The sequence below is a fragment of the Sorex fumeus genome, unplaced genomic scaffold, assembly GCF_029834395.1.
Source record: "Sorex fumeus unplaced genomic scaffold, SorFum_2.1 ptg000265l, whole genome shotgun sequence".
In the NCBI taxonomy this organism is placed as follows: Eukaryota; Metazoa; Chordata; class Mammalia; order Eulipotyphla; family Soricidae; genus Sorex; species Sorex fumeus.
In genome coordinates, this window is record NW_026606322.1 from 24,086,199 (window position 1) to 24,107,430 (window position 21,232).

Sequence of the window (21,232 nt, forward strand, 5' to 3'; positions counted from 1 at the left end):
GTGAGGGCGAGATACTCTCGGTAGCTTGCCTGGCTCTCCGAGAGGGGCGGAGGAATTGAACTCGGGTCAGCCATGTTGGCTGCTTGTAAGGCAAATGCCCTACCGCTGTGCTATTGCTCCAGCCCAATTGGGTTCTTGATTTATTCTTAGACACTGTTTAGGATAAAAAGAATTCTGAGGATAAAAAGAATTCAGTTGAATAAAACTTCTTTTTGAATGAGACCTCTTTGAGTCTCACTTAGAGATTCACTGAGTATTTTAGAATAACAAAAGTTCTGCATAACAATAATGCAATTAGTAGAAAAATTAAGTATTAACTTCTATAATTATTATAATAAATTATTGTATATTATTAATAAAATAATATATTGTAACTATAATAAAGAAGTTCCTCATTAAAGAACTGTGTTAAGGCTAATGTATTTCTTAAATTTATCAGCAGAACAATAAAACACCTGATACTTTTCCTCTGAATACACCTGGATACTCTGCTTCTTGTATTTCAGAGAAAAAAATGTATCTCTGCTGCTATTAGATACTAGATAATATATGAATATAATATTATATGAATATAATATTATCATTGCTTAAGATTATAACTGAATAAAATAAATGGAAATTCCATATTGTTTTCTAGTTCTATTACTTCTTTTTTTTTCTTTTGCTTTTTGGATCACACCTGGTAATGCTCAGGGGTTACTCCTGGCTTTGCACTAAGGAATCACTCCTGGCGTTGCTCAGGGGACCATATGGGATGCTGGGAATCAAACCCGGGTCAGCCGCATGCAAGGCAAATGCCCTACCCACTGTGCTATTGCTCCAGCCCCTAGTTCTATTACTTCTTAAGGCACATATAAATTTTGTGAACTTTTAGATACTGTTGTAGTTTACTATAGAATTTAGAAAAAACTTGAAGTTACTTTGCTAGTATAAGAAAATAAATAATTTTTGAGAAATAAAGTTAGCTCCCTTTAGATAATGAAAGAGTTGATTTTTTAAAAATTTTTATTAGTGAAACACCATGAGGTACAGTTGTAGACTTACAAATTTCTGTGCTTGGGTTTCGATTATACAATGATCAAGTACCCACCAGTGCCCATTCTCCACCACCACTGATCCCAGTATCCCTCCCGCCCCCCCATCCCACCCTCTCTCTGTGGCAGGGCATTCCCTTTTGTTCTCTCTCTCTTTTTGGGTGCTGTGGTTTGCAAAAGAGGTGTTGAGTGGCAATCATGTTCAGTCTATAGTATACTTTCAGCATGCATCTCCCATCCTGGGAGGATCCTCCCAACACCCTTTATTTGGTGCTCCCTTTTCTCTCTGAGCTGCCTTTTCCCCTAGCATGTGCGGCTGGCCTGCAAGCCACGGAGTGAACCTCCTGGTACTTATCTCGACTATTTCTGGGTGTTAGTCTCCCACTTTGTTACTTTATGTTCCCCAGATGAATGCAATTTTTCTATGTCTGTCCCTCTCTTTTTGACTCATTTCACTTAGCATGATACTTTCCATGCAGTACCACTTGTATGTAAATTTTATAACGTCATCTTTTCTAACAGCTACATAGTACTCCATTGTGTAGATGTACCATAGTTTCTTTAACCAGTCATCTGTTCTCGGGCAATCAGGTCTTTTTCAGATTCTGGCTATTGTAAAGGGTGCTGCAATGAACAAATAAGTGCAGATGTCACTTTGACTATACTTTTTTGCCTTTTTGGGATATATTCCCAGGAGTGGTATTGCTGGGTCAAATGGGAGCTCAATTTCTAATTTTTTGAGAATCGTCCATACTGTTTTCCAGAAGAGCTGAACCAGTTGGCATTCCCACCAGCAGTGAAAGAGGATCCCTTTCTCGCCACATTCGTGCCAGCACCAGTTGCTTTTGTTCTTTTGGTGCAGGCCAGTCTCTGTGGTGTGAAATGATATCTTATTGTTATTTTGATCTGCATCTCCCTGATGACTAATGATGTAGAGCATTTTCTCATGTGCCTTTTAGCCATTTGAATTTCTTCTTTGAGAAAGTTTCTGTTCATTTTGTCGCCCCATTTTTTGATGGGGTTGGATGTTTTTTTCTTCTTTTTTTTTCCCCTTTATTTTATTTTTTTTAAAGTTGTAGATTTACAATTTTTTGTGATTTGGTTTCAATTATACAATGATCAGATACCCATCCCTCCACCAGTGCCCATTTTCCACCACCATGGATAATAACCCTCCCACCCCCATCCCCCCATCCCCCCTGTCTCTGTGGCAGGGCAATCCCCTGTGTTCTCTCTCTCCTTTTGGGTGTTGTGGTCTGCAAAAGAGGCATTGAGTGGCAAACATGTTCAGTCCATAGTCTACTTCCTGGGAGGATCCTCCAAACATCCTTTATTTGGTGCTCCCTTCTCTATCTGAACAGCCCTTTCCTCTAGGATACCCGGCTGGCCTCTAAGTTATGGAGTAATCCTCCTGGTGCTGATCTCAGCTATTCTTGGGTATTAATCTCATACTTTGTTACTTTATATCCCCCAGATGAATGCAATCTTTCTATGTCTATCCCTCTCTTTCTGACTCATTTCGCTTAGCATGATACTTTCCATATTGTACCACTTGTATGTAAATTTCATGACTTCATCTTTTCTAAGAGCTACATAGTACTCCATTGTGTAGATGTACCAAAGTTTCTTTAACCAGTCATCTGTTCTTGGGCATTCAGGTTTCTTCCAGTTTCTGGCTATTGTAAAGAGTGCTGCAATGAACAAACAAGTGCAGATGTCACTTCGACTATACATTTTTGCCTCTCTGGATATATTCCCAGGAGTGGTATTGCTGGGTCAAATGGGAGCTCAATTTCTAATTTTTTGAGAATCGTCCATACTGTTTTCCAGAAGGGCTGAACCAGTGGACATTCCCACCAACAGTGAAGGAGTGTCCCTTTCTCGCCACATCCACGCCAGCATCGGTTGCTTTTGTTCTTTTGAATGTGGGCCAGTCTCTGAGGTGTGAGATGGTATCTCATTGTGGTTTTGATCTGCATCTCCCTGATGATTAATGATGTAGAGCATTTTCTCATGTGCTTTTTTGCCATTCGGATTTCTTCTTTGAGAAAGTTTCTGTTCATTTCATTGCCCCATTTTTGGATGGGGTTGGATGTTTTCTTCTTGTGGAGTTCAACCAGTACTTTGTATATCCTTGTTGTCAACGCCTTGTCAGATGTGTATTGGGCGAATATCCATTCTCATTCTGTCTTTGTATTTTGGTCACTGTTTCTTTGGAGGTGCAGAAACTTCATAGTTTAAGATAGTACCATTTGTCTGTCTCTGTTTTCACTTGCTTGGCCAGTACTGTGACGTCTTTGAAGATACCATTAGCTTCAGTGTCATGTAGGGTTTTGCCAACGATGTCTTCAACTTATCTTATGGATTACAGTCTGATGTTGAAGTCTTTAGTCCATTCTTAATCTTACTTTTGTACATGGTATTAGGCAGAGACCTGAGCCCATTTTTTTGCATGTAGCTGTCCGGTTTTGCCAGCACAATTTGTTAAAGAGGCTTTCCTTGCTCCACTTCACATTTCTTGCTCCCTTGTCAAAGATTAGATAATCATATTTGGGGGGATATGTCAGTATGTTGAACCCTGTTCCATTGGTCTGCAACTCTGCCTTTGTTCTAGTACCATGTTGTTTTAATTATTACTGCTTTGTAGTAGAGTTTGAATTTAGGGAGGTTGATTCCTCCCATTTTCTTTTTCCCAAGAATTGCTTTAGGTATTCGTGGGGGCTTATTGTTCCATATGAATTTCAGGAGTGTTTGCTCCATTTTTTTGAAGAATGTCACGGGTGTCGTTATAGATATGGCATTGAATTTGTACAATGCTTTGGGAAGTATTGCCATTTTGACAATGTTAATTCTCCCGATCCATGAGCAGGGGTTATATTTTCATTTTCTCGTGTCCTCTTTTATTTCCTGAAGTAGCATTTTGTAGTTTTCTTTGTAAAGGTCTTTTACTTCCTTAGTTAAGCTGATTCCTAGGTACTTGATTTTCTGGGGCACAATTGTGAACGGGATTGTTTTTTTTTCATGTCACTTTCTTCTCTCTCACTATAGGAAAGCCATGGACTTTTGGGTATTGATTTTATAGCCTGCAACTTTACTATACAAGCCTATTGTTTCTAGGAGTTTCTGGTAGAGGTTTTAGGGTTCTCTAAGTATAGTATCATATCATCTGTGAATAGTGAGAGCTTGATTTCCTCCTTTCCTACCTGAATGCCCTTAATATCTTTTTCTTGCCTCTAACCACTATTGCAAGTACTTCCAGTACCATATTGAACAAAAGTAGAGAGAGTAGGCATCCTTATCTCATCCCTGATCATAGAGGGAATGCTTTCAGTTTTTTCCCCTTGAGGATGATGCTTGCTGTAGGCTTGTGGTAAAGGGCTTTAACTATATTGAGGGAAGTCCCTTCTATACCCATTTTGGCGAGGGTTTTCATCACAAATGGGTACTGGATCTTGTCAAATGCTTTTTCTGCATCTATTGATATGATTATATGGTTTTATCTTTACTTTTGTTGAAATGATGGATTATGTTGATTGATTTCCGAATGTTAAACCATCCTTGCATCTCCGGGATGAATCCCACTTGGTCATGGTGTATAATCTTTTTGATTAGTTGTTGATTTCTGTTTGCTAGTATTTTGTTGAGAATCTTCGCATCTGTGTTCATTAGGGCTGTCGGCCTGTAGTTTTCTTTGCTTATGATTGATGTCTTTGTTTCCTTTTGGTATTAGAGAGATATGGGCTTCATAGAAACTCTTTGGGAGAGTTTCTGTGTTTTCAGTTTCCTGGAAAAGCTTGAGAAGAACTGGCAATGGGTTTAAATGTTTGCAAAAATTTGCTAGTGAATTCATCTGTACGTGGGCTTTTGTTTTGGGGAAGACTTTTGATAACAGTTTCAACTTCCTTGATGTTAATAGGTCTATTTAGGTACTCTAGATCAAGAGTTGAAATTTTAAGTTTCAGAGTTGTTTGAAACATTTGAAAAACTAACAATAATTATTTAAACTAGTTTTAATTGCAAAATCTTTAAAAATTTCTGTTATTTCAGAGTACAAAGTCAAGTATGTCAGCACCAAAGAGAATGTGTAAAAGGTAGGTGCATGCTATAATAAGTTTTTCAGATATTTAATTTTACATTATATACAAATATGAGCTTATTCGTTTTCTTTTTGGTTTTTCTTAGGCCGTGTATCCTCATATTAGACTCCTTGAAAGCTGTCTCTGTACAAAACACAGTTCAGAATTTACGAGAGTAAGTAACAACAGTTTTACTCTTCAGTTTGCTATTTAAGATGTCAACAATTTTGAAACTACCACATGAATTTCTGAAAATATTTTTTGAGAGTTTTATCTTATACTTATTTATATTTATTTTGTATATTTAATATAAACATTAATATATATTAATTTGTGATTAAATAAAATAAATTAATCAACAACACATATTTTATATATGTCATTGTCACTGTCACTGTCCTCCTGTTGTTCTTCGATTTGCTCGAGTGGGTCCAGTAATATTGACTTCCATATGTGAGACCCTGGGTTTGATTCCCTGTAAACCACACCCACCCCCTACCCATAAATAATTTATTAGTGTACCTGTAATATAAATAACCATATATGTGTGTAGTAGAAATTTAATTGTTGCAAGAAGTCAAACTAAGTTTGACACTCAGGCAATTTTATTTAAAGTAGCATTTTTTGTTTGTTTGTTTTTGGGCTCTACTTAGCAATGCTCAGGGATTACTCTTGGGTCTGCACTCAGGAACCATCCCGTTGGGCTCCAGGGACCATATGGGATGCTGGGGATTGAACCCGGGTGGACTGTGTGCAAGTGCCCTAACTGCTCTGCTATCACTCTAACCCCTAAAAGTAGCATTTTGAGCCCACACATTTTTAATAATATGTGCTTTTAAAGTTTATTAAGTGTGGAAATTTGGCCTGAGGCAAATATCTGACAAGTGTTTCCCCCTCTCCCTCCCATTTATGAAAGTGTTGTAACTTTCAACAGTGAGGTATCATAGTAAAGACATTGCTTTCAGAGAGGTGCCTGCCATAGAGGTGGGTGGGGTAGGGAGGTGGCTTGAAGGGGTGGGAGGTGGATTGAAGAGGGGGAGGGAAACTGGGGACACAGGTGTTGGGAAATTACACTGGTGGAGGGATGGGTGTTGGAACATTATATGACTGAAACGCAATTATGAACAATTTTGTAATGCTCTATCTCATGGTGATCCGATAAAGATAAAAAATAAAATAAAAAAAAAAGAGATTTCTTTCTATTCTAGTTACTCTACTTTTTGATTTTGATGATTTAAGGTATTTAGAGGTAGAGTGGGAAGTTAAACGAAAAACTCATCGCGAATTCAGCAAAACGAACATGGTGGACCTATGCCCTAAAGTTCCTAAACAAGATAATAGTAGTGATTGTGGAGTATATTTACTGCAATATGTTGAAAGTTTCCTTAAGGTAAGTTGAGATATAAATTTTAAAAATTTGCAGTATAATTGATATCACATACTAGTTTTAGGCATATAAGATAATGATTTAATATTTGTACATTTGTGACTGATTACCACAAGAATTCTAGTTAATATCCGCCATCATAAGATTTTTTTATTTCATAGTTATAAGTACATATTCACAAATGATAGGCTAGTAAAGAAGCAAGAAATTATTACAAGTGGGTGTCACAGTTATAGTACAGAGGGTGGGATGCCTGTGTGCAGCCAACCCGTGTTAGATCCCCGGCACCCCATATAGTGCCCTGAGCCCACCAGGAGTGATTCCTGAGTGCAGGGCCAGGAGTTAGTTGACCCTGAGCATTTCCAGGTGTGGCCTTAAAACCCCCCCGCCCCATCCCCCCAAAAAATACAGGTAAGAAAAAGAAAAAGAAAACCAGAATCCCATATTACCTAAATATCTAAATATTGGAGTTACCAGATGAAAAATTTAGCTTGATTAATAAGTTAGAGAAATAATCAAAGATGAACAAAATGAATGAATGGAATCTACTAAAAAAAATCAAGTGGCAATTCTAGGACTAGAAATTATAATGGTGTGTCTGAAAATGACTTATGAGATAGATTTAATAGATCAAAATAGCAGGGAATAGGGTTCAAGCACTTTTCAAAGGGCTGTAGGAAATGTGCAATTATAGAGAGAGGAAAAGGATGTGATAAAACAAGAAAGAACATAAGTATGATTTGTTCCAGAGAATTAGGGTGAGAGTATCAACAGCCATGAATTTGAAGAAGAATTTAAGGGCTTAGGAAGATGGCTCAAGGAACTCTGGAATGCATGTTTTGGGGTCACTTTCTTCACTGCCTGGTCCCCTGAGCACTACTGGCATCGAGTTAAAACTATCCCTCCTACCATAGTTTGTATTCCCTCTGCCCCCCAAAGGATGAAGAATTTAAAATTAGAAGCTTAGAAAACCACCAATGAGGAAAGTACAAATGAAAGGGTGTTAGTTTTTTGGTCTTCAGACTCTGTAGAAATTCTACAGTTTAGTTGTTATATTAAGGTCTCTTCTTTCCACTGTCCTCCCATTGTTCATCGATTTTCTCGAGTGGGCCCAATAACATCTCCATTGTGAGACTTTGTTGTTACTGTGTTTGGCATATCGAATACGTCACGGGTAGCTTGCCAGGCTCTGCTATGCAGGTGAGATACTCTTGGTAGCTTGCCAGGCTCTCCGAGAGGGGCGGAGGAATCGAACTCGAGTCGACCATGTTGGCTGCATGCAAGGCAAACGTCCTATTGCTGTGCTATTGCTCCAGCCCAAGGTCTCTTCTTTAGTACAACAATATTAAGAGATTTTCAATAACAAGGTACCATTCTTTTCTTTTCTTCTTTTTGGGTCACACCCAGTGATGCACAGGGGTTACTCCTGGCTCATGCACTCAGGAATTACTCCTGGAAGTGCTCGGGGGAAATATGGGATGCTGGAAATCGTTTCAGGTCAGTTGCGAGCAAGGCAAATGCCCTTCCCACTGTGCTATGCTCCAGCCCCAACAAGGAACCATTCTTTTTTTTTTTTTTTTGCACTGAATTTTTTTTTTTTTTATTAGTGAAACACCATGAGGTACAGTTGTAGATTTACAATTTTTTGTGCTTGGGTTTCAATTATACAATGATCAGATACCCATCCCTCCACCAGTGCCCATTTTCCACCACCATGGATAATATCCCCCCACCCCCATCCCCCCATCCCCCTCTGCCTCTGTGGCAGGGCAATCCCCTGTGTTCTCTCTCTCCTTTTGGGTGTTGTGGTCTGCAAAAGAGGCATTTAGTGGCAAACATGTTCAGTCCATAGTCTACTTTCAACATGCATCTCCCCTCCTGGGAGGATCCTCCAAACACCCTTTATTTGGTGCTCCCTTCTCTATCTGAACTGCCCTTTCCTCTAGGATACCCGGCTGGCCTCTAAGTTATGGAGTAATGCTCCTGGTGCTGATCTCAGCTATTCTTGGGTATTAATCTCATATTTTGTTACTTTATATCCCCCAGATGAATGCGATCTTTCTATGTCTATCCCTCTCTTTCTGACTCATTTCGCTTAGCATGATACTTTCCATATTGTACCACTTGTATGTAAATTTCATGACTTCATCTTTTCTAAGAGCTACATAGTACTCCATTGTGTAGATGTACCAAAGTTTCTTTAACCAGTCATCTGTTCTTGGGCATTCAGGTTTCTTCCAGTTTCTGGCTATTGTAAAGAGTGCTGCAATGAACAAACAAGTGCAGATGTCACTTCGACTATACATTTTTGCCTCTCTGGGATATATTCCCAGGAGTGGTATTGCTGGGTCAAATTAAAGCTCAATTTCTAATTTTTTGAGAATCGTCCATACTGTTTTCCAGAAGGGCTGAACCAGTTGACATTCCCACCAACAGTGAAGGAGTGTCCCTTTCTCGCCACATCCACGCCAGCATTGGTTGCTTTTGTTCTTTTGAATGTGGGCCAGTCTCTGAGGTGTGAGATGGTATCTCATTGTGGTTTTGATCTGCATCTCCCTGATGATTAATGATGCAGAGCATTTTCTCATGTGCTTTTTTGCCATTCGGATTTCTTCTTTGAGAAAGTTTCTGTTCATTTCATTGCCCCATTTTTGGATGGGGTTGGATGTTTTCTTCTTGTGGAGTTTAACCAGTATTTTGTATATCCTGGATATCAACCCCTTGTCAGATGTGTATTTGGTGAATATCCTTTCCCATTCTGTAGACTGTCTTTGTATTTTGGAAGGAACCATTCTTTTTTTTTTTTTTTTCCCCTTTATTTTATTTTATTTTTTTTAAAGTTGTAGATTTACAATTTTTTGTGCTTTGGTTTCAATTATACAATGATCAGATACCCATCCCTCCACCAGTGCCCATTTTCCACCACCATGGATAATATCCCTCCCACCCCCATCCCCCCATCCCCCCGTCTCTGTGGCAGGGCAATCCCCTGTGTTCTCTCTCTCCTTTTGGGTGTTGTGGTCTGCAAAAGAGGCATTGAGTGGCAAACATATTCAGTCCATAGTCTACTTTCGACATGCATCTCCCCTCCTGGGAGGATCCTCCAAACATCCTTTATTTGGTGCTCCCTTCTCTATCTGAATAGCCCTTTCCTCTAGGATACCCGGCTGGCCTCTAAGTTATGGAGTAATCCTCCTGGTGCTGATCTCAGCTATTCTTGGGTATTAATCTCATACTTTGTTACTTTATATCCCCCAGATGAATGCAATCTTTCTATGTCTATCCCTCTCTTTCTGACTCATTTCGCTTAGCATGATACTTTCCATATTGTACCACTTGTATGTAAATTTCATGACTTCATCTTTTCTAAGAGCTACATAGTACTCCATTGTGTAGATGTACCAAAGTTTCTTTAACCAGTCATCTGTTCTTGGGCATTCAGGTTTCTTCCAGTTTCTGGCTATTGTAAAGAGTGCTGCAATGAACAAACAAGTGCAGATGTCACTTCGACTATACATTTTTGCCTCTCTGGGATATATTCCCAGGAGTGGTATTGCTGGGTCAAATGGGAGCTCAATTTCTAATTTTTTGAGAATCGTCCATACTGTTTTCCAGAAGGGCTGAACCAGTGGACATTCCCACCAACAGTGAAGGAGTGTCCCTTTCTCGCCACATCCACGCCAGCATCGGTTGCTTTTGTTCTTTTGAATGTGGGCCAGTCTCTGAGGTGTGAGATGGTATCTCATTGTGGTTTTGATCTGCATCTCCCTGATGATTAATGATGCAGAGCATTTTCTCATGTGCTTTTTTGCCATTCGGATTTCTTCTTTGAGAAAGTTTCTGTTCATTTCATTGCCCCATTTTTGGATGGGGTTGGATGTTTTCTTCTTGTGGAGTTTAACCAGTATTTTGTATATCCTGGATATCAACCCCTTGTCAGATGTGTATTTGGTGAATATCCTTTCCCATTCTGTAGACTGTCTTTGTATTTTGGAAGGAACCATTCTTTATCTGCTCTCTGCTCTTACTCTTACTTAAGTCATTACCAGTATTATGGGTGGGTATAGAGAGTAGAGTATTTTTGGCTCAGTTGGAGAATTCATTAAAAATGTATTTAAATTTTTGTATTTCACTTTTAATAAAGTAAAAATTCATTGTTATTCAGGTCACATCGTTAGAGTAAGTTAATGTACATAGGTTTGTTATATAAAGTTACTACCAAGATACCCAAGACCTCCAAGGTTGGAGACTTCTTTTATTGTTTTGTTTTGTTTTGTTTTGGGCCATACCCAGAATGCTCACGGCTTAGTCCTGGTTCTGAATTCTGGGGTCACCTCTATCCTTCTGCAAGGATTTGAGCAATCTACTTCTTCAAAATCAAATTTTTCAATCTAAGTTTGGTTACACGTAAACATGCAAAACCCCAACAAAGCTTATTTTTTTAGTTTTTCCCTCCACAATGGTACCACAAGTAAATCAGAATATCTACTGACATATATATGTGTGTATATACTTATATATATATATAGTAGAAATGGTTATTTTTTAAAAAAATCAGAATGTGATTAAAAAAAAAGAAAATCAGGCCCTATACACTATACTATTTCTACCTCCAGAGTTGGAGAATTCTTAAAGGTACTTTCAAAGCATGAGAGTTATAGTGTACAGTTGGCAACTTTTGCTCTAATTGGGGAGGAATAGTATACTATAGAACATGGCAAGCATCATGGGAGTCGTTAAAGTTTTTATGTTGTATTCTTTTTTCTTTTTTATTCCACACTAGAAAACCTTATTGTCACTGTCACTGTCCTCCCGTTGTTCATCTATTTGCTTGAGCGGGCCCAGTAACGTCTCCATCATGAGACTTTGTTGTTACTGTGTTTGGCATATCGAATACCTCACGGGTAGCTTGCCGGGCTCTCTGAGAGGGGCAGAGGAATTGAACTCGGTCGGCCATGGTGGCTGCTTGCAAGGCAAACACCCTACCCACTGTGCTATTGCTCCAGCCCAGAAAACCTTATTATAGGATAATAATTATTGCCCCCTTATACACTTCCCAGTGATTTAATTTTGTTTTCAGAATATAAAATGTGGTATTATGTAGCATGCTCTGACTAAAAAAAAGCATTTCTATTGTATATCTGGATCAGTAGATGTTCTGACTTAAATGTGGTATGATTGTGGGGGGAAAACTAAAAAAAAAAATACGCCTTGCTGTTGGGTTTTGCACGTTTATGTGTAATTGAATTTAAGATTGAAAAATTTGAGTTTGAAGAAGTAGATTGCTCAAAAACCTGTGGGTCTTTATAAACTAAACTCTAACAAAAATCAATATTAATTTTAATAAAAATCCTTGTACAGTTACAGCTCCAATGACCTTTTGTTCTAGAATAACATGTAGTACTTCCTTTCAGTTTGATACCTTGGGGCTCTTAATTCTTTCTTCAACAAGACATATGTCTTTTTTATATCTAACTTCTAATAGTTCCATCAAATAATGTGTAGGGATAGCTTTCCTTAGTATTTTCTTTTTCCATCATAGGGGAAAACCGTTTTTGCAGTTGGAACCTACTACTTCTTGATTAAGTTTAATATAATGAAAAACATAGTAGTTCTTGAATTTACATCTTACACTAAATTAAGGTAGTCGGTTTTATGGGATTTTCTGTTTTTTCTTTCTTTCATTTGTTTTTGCTTTATTCATGATTTTTTTTCTTTTTTGTTTAAAACAAGTATAAAAATGTTTGCATATTAGGAGAATTGTTTCCAAACCAGCCTAATTTCTGCATTGTGTTAAATCATTCTCTACTGGAAATTCACTTAAACATGCATTGTAATGGACAGATGATATTTGGATATTCAAAAGTTAGCAGTTTCTTTTTTTGTTTGGGGGCTGCCCTTAGTAGTGCTTAGGGCCTGCTCATGCATGGTGCCCAGGAGCTGATCCTGGTGGTACTTAGGGACCATAGAGTGCTGCGGCTCAGATTTGGGCCTCCTGCATGCAAAACATTCATCAGAGCATTCCTTCAGCCTGGTGAACTATCTCTGTGGCCTAGAATTAACAGTTAATAAAAATAATGTAAATTGACTTTGGTGATGGCTGTGCAAACCTGTGACTATACTATTCAACTATACAGTTGATTAGTTTAGAAGAATTGTGTGCAGTGTAAATTACATCTACCACATTGTAGGACTGTTATTTCCAAATAATAATTTCTCATTCTTTGAAATGAAAGCATATTTGAAATTGTACTGCTAAAATGACTGCCCTCTATCCATGTACTTAAATATTTTTCAAGGTGTTGCTTTTGCATTGAGCAGGGGGGATACTCTAGTGTATGGGGTGGGTGAGGGGAACACTCTGGTTGTCTGGTGTGGTGTTGAAAAGTTACATGCATGAAACTCTATCATTAACAGTAATACAAATCATGGTACCTAGAACTAAAAAAAAAGTTTTAAATGTTTTATCCTATTCAGCTCTTAAAAAGGCAAAACAAATTAAAAAAAATAAAATGACTGTGTTCTTTCTTTTTTATTAGGATCCCATTGTTAACTTTGAATTTCCAATTCATTTGGAGCAGTGGTTTCCTCGTCATGTGATAAAGACCAAACGGGAAGATATTCGAGAGCTCATTTTGAAACTTCACTTGCAGCAGCAGAAGGGCAGCAGTAGCTAGTTAATCTGTACAGACCTGACACAGATGTTCGAGACGATTACTGGAAAGCTGCTTACCAGCATTTGTCTTAGCCAGCTCACAGAGAAGAAAATAACCTGGAGTGATTTTTTTAAGTCATCGAACATTATTTAAAATATTTAACGCATATTATTCGAATTGTTGGGCTCTTACAGAAGATAGAGAAACGGGGGTTATATAGATACACTTATGAGATAGAAATAAAGATTTCTTAAATATTTGATATTTTCTGATAAATATGCTTGGATGACGCAATTGCATATGTAATGTGGGGATGTTTTTGTAGATACTAAAACTCTGTGATCTGTACTTTCCACCTGACTGGGAGTTGAGGGGAGTTAGGTCCTCCCTAGTGCCAGCCTCCAGTGCTTGTCAAATTTGTTGATAAGCCACATTATATTGTAATTGTAATTTTATTCTTTGCAGCTCAAGCATGCAGTATGAATACTGTGTATTTTTTTTTAAAAAAAGAATTTAGTATCAAGGCTTCAGAAAATGCCATTTACGGCATCCCTTCTGTATAGTATAAAAGAAGACATAATGTTAGGAAGATGATAAAAGTCACTTTCAAAGTACAGCTTGTTTTTCTCCATTGCTAAGTAGATAGAATCATTACTCTGTTCTAATAATTTGCTTCATTTATTTTATCATATGTGGGAATCTGAGAATTGTGTTTTTTCATTTAAACTGAAAATTGAAAAACAAAAATGTAACCGTTCAGATATATTACAAATTATTTATGTAGCTCAACTTAGTTTATTTGAAGTGTAGTTATATACATACAGACCCCTGAATTATCCCAGAATATTTATACAGTTTCTATACATGTAGAAGATAAAATTGGTACCCTCATAATTTTGCTTAAGAAATACTCTTAAAAACATATTGTTAGACTAAATACGTATAATTTTTTAGCTTTGTCTACCCAGTATTCATCCACAAAGCCAGATTTCTCTCATTCCTTCTATATTTTTAAATTGTAGGTTATAGAGATCTTTGCTCTCCATGGAGCATAATATTTTATTAAATGTTTAGGTAACATCTGAATTCTTGTGGTGATGAAATATGATAAAATATTTCACAACTTTTAATGTTATCCAGAATATTTTAGGGAATTATTATATTATACCTTCTCTGATAAGAAAATTATTGATAATACCTTAAAAATAGATTTGAATCTTGTTTTAAAGAACTCTTAAATTTACATTGTAACTTCTATAAACAGTGAAGCAAGAGAGAACTCAAAGTTGGAGCATTTTGCTTAAAAATCATGTGAATCGAGACTGTCAGTGTCCTTAAACCTTGTTAATCATGTGACCATCTTTATATTCTTAGAGAATTTTGTGTTTTTGTTATTTTAATTTTTAGATTTCTTATAGAGATGGTAATAATTAAGTGTTTTATTTCCAATTTGTGTGTGGGGGGTGGGGGCTTTTTAAGGTGACTTTTTTGTATATCTCATTTGGGGAAGAAGAATATAATACATCTTGTGACTTCTTAACCTTTTTGTTCTTCTCAAAGACACCGTTGTTCTTGATCATGTTTTGAAGACTGTTTAAAATTCAGTTTTCTAAATTCATGTGGAAATAATGTTTTGAGAATATCAACATTTTATATTAAACCATGTTTCAATTCAATAAGCTGAGGTGTCATTTTTTCTTTACAAATAATCCATTTTGGGTCAGGAGGATAGTTCAGGGTTCATGAGCACATGGCTTGTATGTATAAGAACCTGGTTTGGTCCCCTTCAGTGCATGCCCTTGAGTTCTCTCCCCCCCCCCCCCCCCCCCCCCGTTATCCTGGGTGACCCTGGTGACTCTAGCACTGCTAGGACGGAGTGTCACCAGGCCCTGGCATTGAACCATCTGTCCCTGGAATGGACAGTAGCCCCTAAACACTGCTTGGGGATCTGTCCCCCTGATAAAAGAAACATCTATGCAGTGCATATTGCATAGCGGATTGCTACATTAATCTTCTTCTTCCTGTTTTAAGGAGCACATTGTTAATTTGACTCTCGATTCAGAAAACATTTTTAGAGCTTCTCATACTAGCAGACACTTTTCTACATGTGAAGGCATTAACTCACTTCTGAGTCATTTACAGTCTCCTGGAAGGGAGTTCGACCCGTGGAATGGTGTACATGTGTGTGCTTGGTAGGATTTGATAGCCTCTTATGGGGAAAACCAGGTCAGTCTAGTTTCTCTAGAACTATGTCTAATCTGATTCTGGCATGTACTCTATATTGATCTTTTCAGTGTCATTTTCTAGTCAGATAAAATTATTTATGCCTTGATTACTTTTGACTTAACACTATACCTAACCCCTTTCTTTATAGTAAATGATCTGGTGTTTTCTTTTAGTACTGTTTCTTTTGACATGTAATGAATTAAAATAAACCAAAATGCTAGCTGTATTTGACTTTTTTTTAATCGTGAAAATGACTTTGATTATTGAATTGTGTCTGTATTGGGGGAATTATTAGTGGCTTGCATACTCTTAAGTGCCTGTTTGCTCAGAATTGTACAAAATCCTACTGAAAACACAAACTTTTACTTCCCTCTGAAATCTCTTTTACCAAATTGGTCCCTTTGGAAATGTTGCCAATGGGCTGTTAAAATACCTCATTCTGTGTGTCTGATCTTTCCTTATGCCGATGTGGTCTGCGTCCAGCCAGGTGGACTCCTTTATTATAATAAACAACAAAAAAACACTGTCCTCCCGTTGTTCATCAATTTGCTCGAGCAGGCCCAGTAACGTCTCCATCGTGAGACTTGTTGTTACTGTGTTTGGCATATCGAATACGTTATAGGTAGCTTGCCAGGCTTTGCCGTGCATGCGAGATACTCTCGGTAGCTTGCTGGGCTCTCCGAGAGAGGTGGAGTAATCAAACCCGGCTCAGCCGAGCTGGTTGTGCACAAGGCAAACGCCCTACCACTGTGCTGTTGCTCCAGCACCTTTATTATAATAAATGAATCAATTTTGAACCTTGAGGAAATCCAAATTCTAGACCTTCTAAGGGAGCCAGAGCTCTAATACTGTGGGTAAAGGGCTTGCCTTACATACAACTGATCTGGCTTTGATTCTCAGCACCACAAGTGATCCCCTAGCTCCATCAGGAGTGACCCCTGAGCTCCAAGTCTGAGTAAACCCAAAGCAGTGCTTGGTGTGGCCCCCCCCCCAAAAGAAAACAAGACTCCCAACAAGAATTTCAGATGAAGATTTGCTTCGCTTGGTATTCTAGCATTCTGGATGCTAGTTTCTTTTTGAAGAGCTGCATCCTAATGCAAACAAAATGTGGAGCTAGGTTACAGACTGTGAGTATGAAAGTTATTTTATTGTTTGTTTGGGGGCTACACTTGGCAGTTTCAGGGATTACTCCTTGACTCAGTGCTTGGGATCATTTGTTGTCATGCTCAGGGACCATACATGATGCTGGAAATGGAACCAGGACCACCACATGCAAGACAAGCACACACACCCCTTAAACTCCATAAAGTCACTTTAAAACCCCAAATCATAGATATCTATTCAGAACAGATATAGTAACATTCTACCTCCATACCTTAAGTCTTGCAAATGCTACTCCTTTTTTTAAGAACACCCATTTACTACTTGTTGTAACTTCAAAATCTAACTCAAGTGTTACCACCTTAATAGTTTCTCAAACAATAATTCATTTCCTCTCCTACCTCTCAGAAAAACAAGGTGTACTTTTATTCTATTTAATTATTTATGAACATGTTGTCTTTACTATTTTTTTGTTTTCTTGTTTTCAATTACACCTGGTGGTTCTGAAGGCTTACTCCTGGCTCTGTACCCAGGGATTTCTCCTGGTGGTGCTTGGGAGACAATTAGTGTGCTAGGTATGTTATTGTCTATAGACTGCAGGTTCTTAAAAGACCAGAAACTTTCTTTCTTTCTTTTTCGGTCACACCCGGCAATGCACAGGGATTAATCCTGGCTCATGCACTCAGGAATTACTCCTGGCAGTACCTGGGGGACCATATGGGATGCTGGGAATCGAACCCGGGTCGGCCGCGTGCAAGGCCCTACCCGCTGTGCTATCACTCCAGCCCTAAAGACCAGAAACTTTTTGTGTTCCCTTCATTTACATTTTTATGGAACACAGAGTAAATGCTTAGCTACTTTGAATCCATATGTGATTCTTAGATGATTTGAAGTTAAGGTATGGGTGAAGAAATCTGGTTGTCTTCTTAAGTAAATATTATGGTTATTTCTCAAGTACAGAATTTTATAGTTAGTGTCTTATATGAGCATAACTCTTGGGACAGTTCTTGAGACATAAAAAAAGTTCAAGGATCATCAGTTAAGATTTTGAAATATTTTTAAAAAGAATTTCTGTAAATTAAAAGGATAATATTTTTATCTCTAGGGTAAAAACAAAATTGTTGGTGAAAATTTCAAGTGTTTCATTTTATATCTTGGTTAAATGTTTTAAGCTTCATTTTCTACCTGTTTACCAGGTGCTCCTGTGTTCCTATTCCTTCTCTAATATATTTAACACTGAGAATGATTTTTCCTAAAGTAATTTAGGATTCTCAAGAAAAATATGCTTTTTTTTAATGCTTTTTTCTGGAACAACAGAGGATAAATCCATTACGGCTTAGTAATAATCCTAGGTTCCAAAGGAATTTTGACAAAAATAATCGTTTTCAAACTGGTTTATATGATTAAAAAGAACAGCCCTGAAACAATTTTTATGTAATTTTAATTGTAGTAAGGGATACTCTTTCTTGGTTAAGAGTTAATCGTGTAGATAAACACACTACACATCATGTTTAAGAGCAAATTAACTTACTGAAATTGTGTGACTAGCCAGTGCATGGATGGGATTGGAGGGTTTGTATCATGCTGAGTGCAGTCAGCCAGAAGGAGACAGAAACAGAATAATCTCTCTCATATGGAGGCTCTAAAGAAAAATAGTATGGAAACAGCAAATGGTCAATCATGATAGAACTGGGTTTACAGAACTGGCTTTACCAGGGCTGTTCCAGGGAGTGACTCAAGGGGAACTTGAGACAATGGTGAAGAGAAGCAGACAGCGTTGGAAGATGTGTTTCTGGAATGTTCTATGCATGAAACACTTATTTGCAGACTTGTTAGGTTACAGTGATTCAAATTTTAAAGATAACTAACATAATTATCATTTATACTTTTGCTTAGTACATGCCAGGCAGTATTTTATACATTTTCTGTGCATTAATTAATACATAACAATTCTATCATAAAACAATATTACTATTCCTATGACATTATATAGATTAAAAAATAGGGAAAAATATTCCAGTTTTTTATCAAGGCAAGAAATTTAAGTTTTGTTACAAAGAGAAAGAACTTGTATGTCTTGAATAAGTATCTCAACTCTCAAACCCAGGGAATATGTGAATTTGTCAGATTTGACCAGTAGACAAAGGAAATAAGTATTTTCAGTGGTTTATGAAAACTTATTTTTAATGGGCTCGCTTGTTAACAGGAAGGAGTGTTGGTAAAGAGCTTAGCTGGCTAGATTAGAATAAAGACATAGTTCCTCCCCATCTGCTGTAATTGGTTTAGCTCTCCTGCTTTCATACATGGTGGTTAATTCGGGGAAGAAGCAAGAGGTGTTTTGTAAGGATATTGATTTTTTAAAAAGCAATTTGTAATAATTGTAAATTCTCAAATGTAAACTTTGAAATGTTATGCCTTTCTTGTAACAGTTTGTTACTGGAACTCTTAAGGCTTTGGGTGACCAATTAAGGATTTTGTCCTCTTGTTCTTTTGCTATTAGCCTATATGATTATGTGTCTTCATCTGGGGAAGATTTATCTGGTTATTTTTCTATTTATCCTGATAGAAGAAATCTTTCTACCATCAGCAGGTATTTAATTATGTTGTTTTCTAAATTTTCTTTATATTTTAATATTTTCTCAACTTACTATTTGTTATGATTGTTATAAGGAGTTGAATCAAATTAATTATTGGCATTGCTTTAAACTGTTCTTACATCTCTCTAATAGAGTTTAAGGGAATGTTCAGTGGGCTGAGTGCATACAAAGCATGCCTTGCATGTGAAGGCCTGGGTTCAATGCCCGGCATTACATGATCCCCTGATATTTGCTAGGTATGTCCCAAACAAACAAAAAAAGATCTATCCAATGTTTTGTTTTGGGACCACCCCCAGCAGTGTTCAGAACCAGGTTACTCCTGACTCTGCACTCAGGGATCTCTCCTGGTACTCAGGAGATGAGGATGGACAGCATGCCAGGCAAGCTCCCTGTTGTTTCAGTGATCTCTCCTAACCATCTTCAATAATCTTTGTTTGTTTGTTTGTGTTTTGGGTCACATCCAGTGATGCTCAAGGCTTACTCCTGACTCTGCAGTCATGTATTCCTCTTGGGGTGCTCAGGGGACCATATGGGGTACATAACATTGAACCTGAGTCAGCCGCATGCAAGGCAAATTCCCTACCCACTGTGCTACCACTTGAGCCCCTTCTTACTTAATTCTGATGTAGAAATTGAATATGTACTTTATTTCAATCTGTAACAATCTTGAAATAAAGAAGCAGAAACTATAGAAACAAACTGAATGTCACTTTTCAGTCTATAATCTGAGCATTGCCTTGAAAATCCAAGTGTTACACAAATGTCAGCTTTTATTTTTCATTATATTATCATCATCATCATCATCAGAAACCTTGTCTATACTCTCTGTAGCACAAACCTACTTATCTTTAGAAGAGATCCAAGAGCCCAAGAGTACAGTCTCTTTTCTCATGACTGACTCAGAAGCCACAGATCCTTTTTTCTCTGCTGAAAAGAAAAGATCTCAGTATAACGGAGAAGCAGAGAGAAGGTGGTTGCTTAGAAGAAGGCGATCTACTTTGTTTCCTAACGGAGTCAAAGTTTGTCCAGATGAAAATGTTACAGAGGCTGTGGCAAACCATGTGAAATACTTCAAAGTTCGAGGTAAGTGACCATCCAAACCCTTGGACATTATCATGAATTTTAATTTTTATCTTAATATTTTCATTTCATTAAAGAACTGCGATGTGTATGATGGATTTAAATGTGTTTGTCATATTTATCAGTATAATTAAAAATTTGTAATATCTCAGCGGCTTAGTAAAATACCTTTCTACTAGCCATAGACAAAAAACTTGACAGAGGGGCTGGAGCAATGGCACAGCGAGTAGGGCATTTACCTTGCGAACGGCCAACCCGGGTTCAATTCCCGGCATCCCATATGGTCCCCCAAGCACTGCCAGGAGGGATTCCTGAGTGCATGAGCCAGGAGTAACGCCTGTGCATTGCCGGGTGTGACCCAAAAAGAAAAAAAAACTTGAAAGAATATATTCTGTAGTGTCAAAGTTAATATTACTATCTTCTTCTGACAGTGCCAGGGATTGATCTTGAGGCTTCACACTTAAAAGGCATATGCTCTGCCTCTAAGATACATCCTTGGGAAAAGTTTGCATTATTTTTAGAGAGGAAATCATTTAAATATTTTTGTTACTTAAAATATAACAGTATATATTACTATAGAAATGATAACTTTCTTTGCTATAATTGCCTAAATACAGTCATTATAAATACATAAAATCAAGGTATACTGACAATTTGGTTAGTATTTTACACAATTAAAATTATGTCAAAAATTTGCAATTTAGACATCCTTACAGATTCATGCTGACTACTTTCTTGTTGGCATACATAAAACTGTAGTCTAAAATGATGGTTCTTCTCACAATGGACTTTAAAGCAACAAAACTAGCATTTTATTTCATTTTTAGTTAAGAAATACTATCCATGGTTACATTTTATTTAAACAACCTTTTTATTTCATACCAAAGTTACCCAATTGACATAATATATGTGTCTCATACTTAGAAGCCTCCCAAACATTGCCTTTTGCTGCTCAAGAGCCAACAAAAATCCCGATTTTGGATGTGATGCCAATAAACTAAAGTGGAGGTAGCACTGTAGCACTGTCTTCCCGTTGTTCATCGGTTTGCTCGAGCAGGTCCAGTAACGTCTCCAT

The 21,232-nt window shown here is 37.5% G+C and overlaps 2 protein-coding genes across 4 annotated transcripts in view; both read left to right on the forward strand.

Annotated features, from left to right (window-relative positions):
• SENP7 (SUMO specific peptidase 7) overlaps positions 1–14,885 on the forward strand; it is a 117,595-nt gene extending 102,710 nt beyond the window's left edge. For all 3 annotated transcript variants that reach the window (XM_056109230.1, XM_056109232.1, XM_056109231.1), the window contains exons 21-24: positions 5,082–5,125; positions 5,217–5,285; positions 6,350–6,500; positions 13,037–14,885. In XM_056109230.1, coding sequence (XP_055965205.1) covers positions 5,082–5,125; positions 5,217–5,285; positions 6,350–6,500; positions 13,037–13,174 — 402 coding nt within the window. In that variant the 3' untranslated portion in view covers positions 13,175–14,885. The remainder of the gene's footprint in view (positions 1–5,081; positions 5,126–5,216; positions 5,286–6,349; positions 6,501–13,036) is intronic.
• Positions 14,886–18,985: 4,100 nt separating this feature from the next.
• Positions 18,986–21,232, forward strand: part of IMPG2 (interphotoreceptor matrix proteoglycan 2) — an 87,861-nt gene continuing 85,614 nt past the window's right edge. Inside the window, exons 1-2 of the mRNA XM_056109152.1 lie at positions 18,986–19,070; positions 19,909–20,160. Of these exons, the coding sequence (XP_055965127.1) occupies positions 18,986–19,070; positions 19,909–20,160 (337 nt within the window). The remainder of the gene's footprint in view (positions 19,071–19,908; positions 20,161–21,232) is intronic.